The following is a 12,445-nucleotide window of genomic DNA, read 5'->3' on the forward strand; positions in this document are numbered from 1 at the left end:
ACCTAGAACAAAAGGCAATTTTCCTTCAAAAAGGTAGGGTAAAATGTTTTTATTTAAACTTTTTTTATCAGATGCACCACAAATCTCATTCAACAACCTATCTCTAGTTACTTTTTGCTTTTGCAGAAGACTGATAATTTAAAAAGATTTCAGAGGCAAATAAATCCATTTCAAAAAATGTGTAAAAATTGCTGTTTTCATAAAGACAACATTTTATTTAGCACAGTACATAAATAATGGTATATTTCTACTTACAGATTTAACATGAAAATTATCCTTGCCCAACATCCTTTGGTTTGTGGCAGTAAATATTCTCCATATATAGCAACAAAAATATCAAGTGTACACCTAATACAGAACTATAGATGGCAATAAGAAACCTTGTATTATTGAAATAAAATCTAATAGAAAAAGACATGCATTACTCTTTGCCTAATACTATTTTGGTAGCAAAATAGCAAAAACAATTTGCAGGTTTTAATGTAGTTCAGAATTGTGGACAATGTAACAAGTCCATGTTCTGTCTACAAATGAATTGCTTTACGTTAGGAACAGCTGTAAAATGGAAAGGCAGACTAGAAATAGTTATTATAGCACAATCCACAAATGACAGAACGCTGTATAGTAGCTCTTAAACCTCCCTTCATCTCCCTCCACAACTTAGATAACATCATTTTAAATGCTTTGATTTAACTGATTTGTGGAATAGGCTTTTCGTGCTATTAAATAACTCAACCAACGTGGATGCAACTTTGCATGCTTACCTGCTCTGTGGATAATAGCCTTGGACAAATATTCTTCAGCAATCACGCAATACAGAATATTCAGCTCTTTAAAGAAATCAAAATTGGACATTTTTGTTGAAGGATGCAAGTTAGAAAATACTTTTGAAAAACGGTAGAAAGTTCAAACTATATCAAGTTAGCATCTGCGATGAATTGGCTAGAACATAAAACACTTTGCTCACAATTCCTACATTTATATATGCCTATAATATATTTGACAAAGACAAACATTTGTTTTGGTACAAGCATCTCATAAAAATAGAGCATACCTTTTAAATAAGTTGATGACGTTAACACCCATTCTGCATATTTAAAGCTTGTCTGATTGTAAATGAACATTTTTTTAAAAAAATATTCTTATCCCTTACTGAAAATATAAATAACTAACACAAGAAAATTCAATTTACACTAAGGATTGTGACCTCTTTATTAGCCATGTAACCAACTTAATATCGCTTCAGAGTCCCACACTTGACTTAGCAGTATTTTTTTCACTGTGTTCAGAAACATGGGAGCCGACTTTTGCACAGCAGCCCCCACCCTCCACCCATTGAGCAAATTGGCTTATATTTAATTTTTAAACACATTTGGCTTTGACTTTTCTGTTTTTGGCAGTCAAGATGATCACACTGTAACAGATATTAGGTTGGAGGGCATTCTGTTACGTTATTATCTGCGCTACAAATGGCAATGTCCTTTGAGCTACTTTCATCCACATAGCCAAGGAAAATGAAAATGACGACTCACCTGCACTGTTTCCTGCCTCCTAAATGAACTTGTGTATGTAATTAATTGCTCCATCTTATCAAAAAGGTAAAAGACCTCCATGTGTTATTACTACTCATACTTTATCCATGAATAATTCACATTTTCTTTATTTCGTTATAAATACTGTAGTTCTGCCTAGTAGGTTGTCCTGATGTGAATGGGAACTCTGTAACTGCCTGGTGTTCTCACACTATTTCTATTCCCATCGGAAGCCAAGACTGAACAAGTTGTGGCCCCTGGGTGTGCTACACCAACCATGTACTGAAGGCTTCCACCTGTTTTACAGATACTGTTATCCAGTCCAGCTGGGGCCATAAATGCAGGTGCTTTAGATCAAACACCCGAGGATTCACAATACACAACTGGTGTCCCACCCAGAGAGGACATCTTGTGCATGCCTGTCATAAATGTTTGAGAACAGTAAAACGTTCCCGAGGGACTCTCCTGAATTTCAATAGAAATTCCATACCATGCTTCACTAACTTTATGCTTAGAATCAAAGAAAACTAACATTGATATGTATGTGACAGAACCGAGTCTCTGTTGGCCTGCTTCCATTTTTAAAAGCCCCAAACTCTTACTTTGCAGAATCAGCCAATTTAGCCTGTTTTACAGATATTCTATCTCCATCACAGGTGGTGACCCAGTTTACAAGCTACACTCAGCTAAGCCACAGTTTGGTCCTGAGCAGCATGTCTGCAGCAGGACCAAGGGAGGGGACCTGAGACTGTGACCTTGATTCCAGGAACCCGCACGTTTGCTCATTGTGTAAACCATGGGTTGGCTTAGTGTTCCAAGTGGAATGAGCTAGTGAGACCTTTCCAGGAAATGGTTGCGCATCGTCTGATCGCCTCCACTGCTTTACATGCAAATGCAGAGGCTTAGCTGCCCAGCTGAGGTAGGATTTTTATTTTTACATCTTCTCACAAACCTTGCAACATTAAATCACCCACACCCCTAAGTGGGGAGACACCCCTTTTTCCATGTTGGTGACAGCTTTTAATTGTTAAAAGGGCGTGGGATATTCCGATCTCTAATCCATATTTAGTTGGAGCTTTCTGCTGGCAATTGTGGCTATGGGATATATACTGCATTCTTTGTTCCTGGGGAGAAAATGGACATCATGGAAGTTGGTAGTTCTGCTTCTAGTCTTTCAATATGGGCAAAGCACATTTGCTTGACCCTAGCCTCTTTTGCTATGGTCTTAATGAAAGTGGCAACAATTCAACCTGCAAGTGGAGTCTCTCATGATGGCAAACTTTCTCACCAAAAAGCCTTTCTAGATATATGAAGTTTGGTATCAAGGCAAAGGCTAGACTGGAGTTTTTCTCCCTGACACAGTATCTTTGACATGGGGTAATATGGAGGAATGTTCAGACACGTAGTGTTAACTCAAAGCCCAGACCCAGATCTATCACACCAGGGGAATGACACCAATGTAACGGACCTATTTTCTTCCCCAAGTCCACCTGTCCTTTCCACTATAGCTGGAGCGCAGTGTAGGGGAGTGTTTTTGGTTTCGGTTGCTCATTCTGTTTTTTACCGGTACTTCTGTGAAACACTGACCTAATTCCTCTGAAAAACAATGACATTTAAAATTCTAAGTTGCTCAGGAAGAAATCAAGCACCACTATCATTTTTAAAAATAAAGTAACCGCAGGCACGCCATCACATGCAACAATAAAGAGTGGCAAAATAGGACATTTTATCAGAATTATCTGGAAGAGAACTGTGACCACAAAAGAGGCTTTTAGAACTGTGTTTAATGTTTAAACTGAAGAGCTTAGGGAATTGATTAGTTCCCCCTGGATGTTCAGTGGTCCCTGAAACAGGGAAAGACACACACACACACACACACACACACACACACGTGCTTCCCGTTAATACACAACAGGTCCATTTCATGAGTTTCCAACTTTCTCCTGCAGGAAAATGCGTAGGAAGGAATGTAGCCTAAAATCTGGGTCCTACCCACACACCCTCAGGATGAGGCCCTCACCATTAAAGACATGTTAAACTGTGACAGCCACGTTGAAACAAAGATCTAGCAGCAGGAAGAGAACAAAGCAGCATCTAAAGAGATACGACACACAAATAAAAGCTTGCCCAAAGCGTGTTGATGCCATAATCCAAACCACTCTCCCGCATCAGAAAGAGTTCCGGGGCAGCCAACACTGAACTGTGACTTCAAATCCAAAGGTTGCAATATTGCACAAACTAACACTAAGCAAATCTGCATCACTGATTTGGGCTTAGTCCCAAATACATCCACCAAAGGCCTCTATGGGCAGAGAAACAGAAACATAAATATGGGCACCTGGCTAGCCAAGAGTCTACAGCTACAATGCGAGTTACCAGAAAAAACTGAAGTTAGCAAAAAGCGGGACAGATACAACTTCACTTTATAGCACTACTTCCTCTGAATACTAAATTAGCCACAGCAAATAGGCTACCCTAACCCTGATCTGACCGAACACAAACAGGAAGTGGATGCTGGGGGGTGAGCAGAACATTCAAAACAAGCCAATTTACAGACAAATTGACAAAGATAAGACTGAGATGCTTTCTGCTCCAGTACTCACAGGCCGAAGAAAAAGATGAATTGGAATTGTGCCCAATTTTGCAGAAGACAAAATTCTACAATGAGAAATGGTAGTCACGTAGTGATTTTTCACAGGACCCAAAATGGAAGGAAATGACAATGACTTTGGGCATGATCCAGCCAGAATAAGGTATATTTAAGTCCCATTTATTTCAGTGGAAGAGTTAAGCATATGCTTATTTTAAAGCGATTAACAGGCTGTATGTTGCCCATAACAATATATGCATACTCTGAGGTGGGTCAGGTGGTACTTATCTCTGGACCCAATCCTTGATTGATACTTTTAGTGGCTTGTTCATTTTGTAATCTGTGGTGCACCAATTGGACCAAAACAAAAGTAGAAGCATATGCCTTAATTAAAGCATGTAGCGTTGGAGCCAGACCTGAGTTATTTTCACATAATGGTACATGTTCCTGAATTAACCCTATTTTCATCTTGACAACATTAGTCCTTTCAAATGCTTTCTTGTGCACGTTATCGTATATAAAATACTCAATTTTAGAGCCAACACCTGACCTTTTAGGGCTGCAACTCTCAAACTCAAGATTGTATGAAATCTGCTATTTCATATCCAAACACCAACATTTTAGGATTGAACCCTGAAAGTTGGGACTGGCAGATATGTGCAATGACGTTACATAGTTAAAATCAAATCCACTCTCTGAATCTGCCCACTAAGATGCCATATGTATATCAGATTTTGGAATTCTGTAAAATATATGGTTGAGGCATAAATGAATAATTAAACTAGTCTCATTTTTATATCCCTGAGTTTCAGAACTTCCAAAAGCCAGGTATGAAGATTTTACTATCAAGAATAACATCAGGAGCTAGCCGGAAAAGGGAAATATGTATTATTGAGGATATTGAATGGTAAGTCTAGTAACATAGTTCATTAGCTGAAGGGGGACAGGGAGATGGTTAACTTTTATCGAAGCTGTAACATTAGGGCAAAATTAACAATCCTCAAGATTGGGCAGTGAAAGGCTTAAAAATTGAGATATACGCATGAAATGTTTGTGTGCGTACGTGCATTTCTTGGTATATAAAGTCTTTGATCGAGCATCAGAATTTCTAAAGAGCACTTATAACCCCATACATATATGACTGTTTAGTAAGTGGTCCAGAACCTGTTAATAAGAAAGTGTGTCAAAGTAAGGGATAGCCAGGTGCCTGGATGCAATTGGAAGCATTTTGCACTGTTAGTGGACTTCCTTCTTGAGGTTGGTTGCGTTCACTACAGAGGAAAATAAATTGTTCCTGCTGGATTGTAAATGCACAGATTTTAAAAATCCTCCTGAGGGTTCTCTTGCGCTTTTCATGGCTTTTCTGCTTCCTGTAATTCATCCTGTGGCAAATCTAGAGAGAAACAGAAAGAAAAAAAGAAGATTATGTCTAAATGTGGTTATACCTAGCAGCCTTGATGTTAATACCTTGCAATTCTATTGCCTGCCAAAGTCCTGAGTATCACCAAAGTCAATACTTTCCAGTAATTTAATTTCCTGGTATTCCACTACTTTGCAAATTACAGAGGCACTTCAGTTCTTCTATGCCCCTTTGACCAAGTGTACCTAACCTTAGAAGAGATAAGAGAATGAATAAACTTTCCAGAGGCATAGTTTTAAAGTGCTGTTCCTTTATAACTAGCCGACACCTTGGAAGGACTGTCTATAACAACCCATTAGTCAGGGAGATGGTTTCTTTAAAATTATCTCTCCATTAATTCCGCCTTTTATGTTGACGGTGCAAGGAGGGGGAATAATAAAACTGCCTTTGGAAGAGAAACGGGAATCTATAAATGGTGAATAGTTCAATTCAGATTTCAATTCCTCCATCCCAACTTCTCTGTCGTTTTTTGGTTCTTAAGAATTTGGTCACATGAGAAAGTGGCTGGGTATGTTGTTAAGAAACTGAACAAACTTCACAGAGGATCTAGAGCCAGAGAGAGATGCAAAGCACCTCAAAGGCTAATCAAGAGCAGCAGCTCAGTGGAAAAACACTGTGGGGACACAAAAGACCAAAGCAATGAAGTCTCAGCAAGAGCATTAATTCCCCCAGGGTCTCTGAGGCTCCTTTCTCCAAAGTGTCTGCTTTCCAAAAGACAATTAAAAGGACCATGTGGAGAGTTGGGTTGGACTGGCAAAGGTCATCTTGCGATGGACTTTCTTTTGTTCTGTGCTGTTAGCACACGCTGAGGTGCTGCAGGGATCACCATAAGATGCTGTCTCATTTAATAACTTCATTAATGGCCAGGAAGAGAGAGTCAAGCAGTAGGTTAATTAAAAGGGCAGATTATAATAAACTGAGAAAAACCACAAATACTAATCAAGAGAATGAAAACACATATACACACAGAGTTGCTGGGGTGGGGGGAATCAGTTTGAAATCCAGAAGACAAATATTTGAGAGGCACATTTGCTGAAAATGGCATCATTCATTCATTCATTCATTGAGTCATTTCTTTAATCCACTGGTATTCTGTTTACTGTTCTCATGAGGCAGGTAAAAATAAAGCTACAATATAATTAAAACTACACAAGGCAGACAAATGATCAAAATATACAATTTTAAAATCATGGAAATATTTAAAAAAGCAGCAGACATGATTTAGAATCTAGCAAACTACATATGGTTTAATGGGCTAATGAAATAGCGAGACCGAAATTTCCCACCAGCACTATGACCCCAAGGCCCATGGCATAGCAAAGAAGGATACAACACAGCCTGGATAAAGAATGGCAAAGCGCCTTTTAAAAAGGAAGGGCTACTGCGTGAAATTAAATCTAAGAGCTGCTGCAGCTTCTTTTCTTCCAATATGATTTCTCAAAAGAAATATATGATGTTAATAATGATTAATAATTGGTTAATTTCATTGTACACAGGTTGTACATTGACAATAAAGGTATTATTATTAAACTAGCTGATGACAGGAGAATGATGAATCAATGGCAGTTATCACCTGAGGGCTCTCTAGAAATTCTATACAGCGAGGGGGAAACATGGAACTCAAATAAGCGCTCTAGTAATTCTCTCCATTTTCTGACACAAGTATTTTCACTTCTTGGGACATTTTCACTTTCTGCCACCCCCTTCTAAGGGAAGATTTAGCAGCCATTTTTGATTCTGAAGAATATGTTACAATCACAATATTCTTGTGCAGGTGGGCCTTATTTAAAGGAAATGAATTGTATATAGTATATGTATTTGGTATATGTATATAGTATATGTATGTAATTGAGTATGTATTAGGTATCTCATTGGCAAGCTGGCAAATTTCCTAGAATCCTAAAGCTACAATTATCATGATAATATAATTATGATCTTCTAAAAATGCATCTATTGTTCAAAAGGTTCACAATCACTTAACAACAACAACAACAACAACAACAACAACAACAACAACAACAACAACATTTTTAGTGGGAAGACCCAGCTTCCTTTTTCTCTACATATAATCTTTCTCCCATGAACATATGCCAAAAAATGTCTATTTCAGAGACTTCGGACAGGAACAAGCTGAAATAGCATTTGGGGCCCGCTGAACAATACTAGTGTGAGTTCATCAACTTGTGGTCTGAAAGAGGAGGAGAAAACAAAAACCCCGAGTAAAATGTGAAACTTTGAAATTTAGAAGTTGACCCCAGGACAATCAAAGTTATATGACCATATGAGACATATTCTCAAACTTTTATTGGAATATATACAAGATTCCAGAAGGGTTCAGTAAAGCACTAATCAAAAACCCATATCTAACACTTAGGTTAATGTTGTATAATGTATAACATTCACAAATCATTGTGTGTTGCAGAAACCTGGCTACTATCTCCTTCTTATCCCCATCCTGAGTAAGCAATTGATCCCTGATCTCAATTTATAAGAACAGAGCAAGTGTGACTTGTCTAAAGTGTGTGATGAAGGTGACAGAAATAGGATTGTAAATCAGAAATTTAAGAATGTTTTTATCTGCTGATGATTTTTGGTTTTTAATGGGATAGCTTTGTTTTTAATTGCTGTAATCTGCCCCAAGTAATGCAAATGCACAGGAAGGGTATTCTAAAGAAATTTGTATGGAAATACTGGAATGCACTTTCTAAGCCTCAAAGCGCAAAAGAAATTTAAATATACTACTATACCCTTTTGCTATGTGTAGAATTCCATAGGCATTCTGTTGGATTAGTTGATTGTATGTTTTCTGTGCTCATTTTACAGAATGGCTGCCTAAGCAAAGATTTCTTAAGAGCCTCTTTCAAGATCTTCCTACCATAACCTTAAGGCTGGGAACATTTATCTTCAAAAGAAGCAACTGAGCAACGTGAACTGATTCAAACGCAAGTCCAGTTATTAAAGCAACCAGAGTATCAGATACCAGCTAATGACTTGACATTTCTGCCTCTTCCTGCACCCTCAACCCAGTTTACACCACTAATGGACGATGTGATCCGACTAGCACTCTTTGTATTATAATAAGTCTATGCTAAAGCTATACTGAGGGTGTAAGGTGAGAGTACTTCCTACATTATAGTCAGAAAGACACTATAAATAATGATCCTGGATTGCAGCACATGTGCAAGCCACTGTTTGCTGGTTCAGATGAAAGGGCAAACTATGGTTTCAACTCAAACCAGGACCGGAGGAGCAAGTTGCCTCATGTGGGAGGTTAACTATGATGATGATGATGATAATGATGACGACCCATAAAGACAGTATATGTACAGTAAGGTGGCTAAACCACTGGCTAAAAAAAAGCAAAGATGGCAGCATTCAGCCCCATATAATTAAAACATTCTTTCCTATGCTTTTTACAAGAAGAATTGACACTATACTGATTGAATTACTTTGTTCATTGCGTGTCGAGACCCCGCAGCCACCCCCTTGTTGGCAATAACTCACACAAGGACACAGATATTAGGTTTATGTTATTGGGCAAATCTTGGCCACAACTTTATTGAATTACAGAATATGAGCGTTATTGGCTTAGGCATTGATTGGACCTGACTATATCTGACTCCTGCCCGTTGTGCAGGAAGTCCGGTAGGGGGAGCCCTGTCGATGTGAACCAACTCAAGCTCCCCCTGGTGTTCCCGCCGGGGTCGTGTCAAGGCCTTAGCCCCCCAGCCGGGCTTCGGACTAGATCAACACCCCCGGATTCCTTTAACGGAATACCCTTAAGCATGGAGGGGCAGATATAATTAAAACATTCTTTCCTATGCTTTTTACAAGAAGAATTGACACTATATTGGTTGAATTACTTTGTTCATTGTTGGTTGCTTAACGAAAGAGGCGTATCAGATTGGCCTCCTTCATTAATGAGGCAAGCAACTATTCTCACCAACAGACAAAACTACAGGGGAGAATTACCTTGAGGGCAACATTTTCCAACAGTTTTATACCATTGCTTTTTGCAAGAGCAGCCACCAAGCATCTGCCTGCAAGAAGGGCCAACACCTCTTAAAGAGATGCGAGTTACAACAGCTTTCCATTCACGTTGGCCGACTGCAGTTTATACATCACAACTGAAAACTCTTGGCTTCCTTGCTAAATAGGACAGATCCTGCCACCAATCTAAGTAACCTCTGGCAGTCTGAGCTGGGCTGCTAATATTCCTGTTAACTCATTATAATATGTTCCTTTATGGGAACAATATATACTCCAAAAAAAAATATGCTAACAAGAATAGCCTGCATTGCAGGGGAAACCTACAGGTAATGTGAGAATAGTTCTCTACACGTCAACTAGACAAAATATGAAACAATATAGTAACTGAATTTGGAAGGGGGAAATCAAATAAGTACAAAGCCGACAAACATTAGCTCTCACACAATATGCACAAAGATCATCATGCTTCATTCCTTGCATAACTGGATTTATTTTGAAACAACAAGCACTGAATACCGATGTCTAATTAAGCAATCTGTTCCAGGTGTAGAAATTCCAATGAACACATGGAGCTTCCCAATTCGTATTAGTGGAGGGATGTAGGGCATCAAACAACTGTGTTCAGACAAGCACTAGCTCTCGCCCTACAGAAATAACTGGAGATACTACATAGCAATAGGCTTCTTGCACTGAAACAATAGAAGGTAAATGCTAATTCCGTTTTGGTAGAACCTTGCTTATGACTCAATAGATAAAGGTAAAGGTAAAGGTACCCCTGCCCGAACGGGCCAGTCTTGACAGACTCTGGGGTTTGTGCGCCCATCTCACATCTATTGGCCGGGGGCCAGCGCTGTCCGGAGACACTTCCGGGTCACGTGGCCAGCGTGACAAAGCTGCATCTGGCGAGCCAGCGCAGCACACGGAACGCCGTTTACCTTCCCGCTGGTAAGCGGTACCTATTTATCTACTTGCACCCGGGGGTGCTTTCGAACTGCTAGGTTGGCAGGCGCTGGGACCAAGCAGCGGGAGCGCACCCCGCCGCGGGGATTCGAACCGCCGACCTTTCGATCGGCAAGCCCTAGGCGCTGAGGCTTTAGCCCACAGCGCCACCCGCGTCCCTCGACTCAATAGATGCATTGTTCTTTTTTTGACTCCAGTCTCAAACGCTGTCATGACTCTTCAGTGCCACTGTGAAACCAAAGTTAAAGGTATTGCACTGTTTTGATCCAACTTGGAGAAGTACATTTTAGAATCAGGCTGGGATAAATTTGTTTTCCAAGAGTTACAAAGTGCAAGATGAGAAAACCCGAGTAATGACAGGCTATATGAGAAGATTTCTCGGTCCCACATGTAAAGCCACAAGGAAAAATCAGTTGCACAAAGAGCCTCCTCATACATTGCAGTAGAGATACACAACAACAGTTGTGACTCACAAGGGCTCCTCTTTCCCCACACAATCAGTAGGGGGGGGTATAGAAGATCTAGATTGCTTGGAGACAAGCTGAGCCAAAAGTTCAAGAAATTAACTTTTTTGCTACTTCAAGGGCAGACAATAAAGGGTATATGACAAATTCTCTACCTCTTTTTTTTCGGGGGGGGGGGGGAGTAGTATTGTTAAATTTCCAGGAAAAGGGGTGGGCTTAATTTGAAAAACAGGGTTTCAGGCTTTCTCTCCCCCCCCCCCCACACCTTTTAATACTTAGTTTTGCTGCTGCAATTGGCAGCAGTGCTCTTTTTCGCAGCTCCAGTGGCCTCTCTCTCCCACCTGGGAAGCACTTTCTTCCCCAACATGGCCCAGGAAAAAGGCTACATCACAAAACGGCACCCATCCAAAAGTTGCATTTTGAGGGGGGAAACGACATCGGGGGGGGGGGGAAAGGCTGTGGGATATCAAATCCTCCTCTTTTCAAGGTAAGCCTCTAACTTTGCAAATGTAATGATATTCTTCTGCTCCCGAACATTGCAGGATTTATGCCTCTTTTCTCTTGCCCCACCCCCCGAAGTCTGTTTCCCCAGATAAGTCTTCTCCCACACCCCTGAAATCATTTCCCAAACTGTCCCCTCACTGCCAGAGTCTGTGAATAGAACTGTGAAACAAAACTGGGAGTTTTTGGTTCATCTTTATTGTAAACTCTCTACAAGGAAGAAGATCCTTCAGCCTGGATTGGAAAAAGAAACTGGGCCACTAGATAGGAAAACTGCATGTGTGGAAAACCTTATTGCGTCTGATAGTAAACATGACTACCAAGTTGCTCTTGGAATCCCAGCCTTCATACTTATTATCCTATCACAGCCAGTTTGGAACCGCTACACATTTGTTAAGTGTTGAAGAACATCTACAGCATGGGTCGGCAAACTAAGGGCTGTGGGCTGGATCAGGCCCAATTGCCTTCTAGATCTGGTCTGCGGACAATCCAGGAATCCAGGCAGCCAGCACAGTGCGCACGCTCAATGGTTTTTGCAACTCAGCCAGGCTTGGGGGTCAAAAGTGAGGCGGGCGGCTGCTCGAGACAAGCCCCTTCTCCATCCGTCACGCACGCGCAGCAATCTTTTCTTCTGGGGTGGGGGGTAGGGAAGAGGGAAAAGGAGCCACATTTTGGATTTCCACCATGGAGCTGCCGGCAACTGACCTCAGGAAGGGCAGTTGCGGCGGCAGGGGCTCGGAGGCACCTCAGGAGTGGCGGCAGTGCTGAGCCATGGAAAGGTAAATAGCCGCCGCCACCCTGTCTTCCCTCACGTGGGGAAAAGAACTTTTTTGCTTGAGCAGCGCCAGCCTGACTTAGCGTGGCCAATGGCTTTTCCCTTCACCCACACATGTGCACATGCTCTCCAGAGCTGACAGGAATGGTGCGCTTACCTCAGCCCCCCACCCCTCTGCCTTACAAGAGAAATAATAACTGCCAATGCGTAAAA

The 12,445-nt window shown here is 40.8% G+C and overlaps 1 protein-coding gene and 1 long non-coding RNA gene across 3 annotated transcripts in view; one reads left to right on the top strand and one right to left on the bottom strand.

Annotated features, from left to right (window-relative positions):
- Positions 1-12,445, top strand: part of LOC308570422 — a 204,522-nt gene that overhangs the window by 189,984 nt on the left and 2,093 nt on the right. The window contains exons 7-10 of the long non-coding RNA XR_014001163.1: positions 258-5,029; positions 8,366-8,654; positions 10,077-10,236; positions 11,257-11,443. This is a non-coding gene — a long non-coding RNA (uncharacterized lncRNA). The remainder of the gene's footprint in view (positions 1-257; positions 5,030-8,365; positions 8,655-10,076; positions 10,237-11,256; positions 11,444-12,445) is intronic.
- The window catches only part of BBS9 (Bardet-Biedl syndrome 9), a 229,434-nt gene continuing 217,177 nt past the window's right edge, over positions 189-12,445 (bottom strand). For both annotated transcript variants that reach the window (XM_081165109.1, XM_081165110.1), the window contains exon 22: positions 189-5,515. In XM_081165109.1, coding sequence (XP_081021235.1) covers positions 5,475-5,515 — 41 coding nt within the window. In that variant the 3' untranslated portion in view covers positions 189-5,474. The remainder of the gene's footprint in view (positions 5,516-12,445) is intronic.

This window comes from Podarcis bocagei (genome assembly GCF_964188305.1).
Source record: "Podarcis bocagei genome assembly, chromosome: 12".
Taxonomy (NCBI): domain Eukaryota; kingdom Metazoa; phylum Chordata; class Lepidosauria; order Squamata; family Lacertidae; genus Podarcis; species Podarcis bocagei.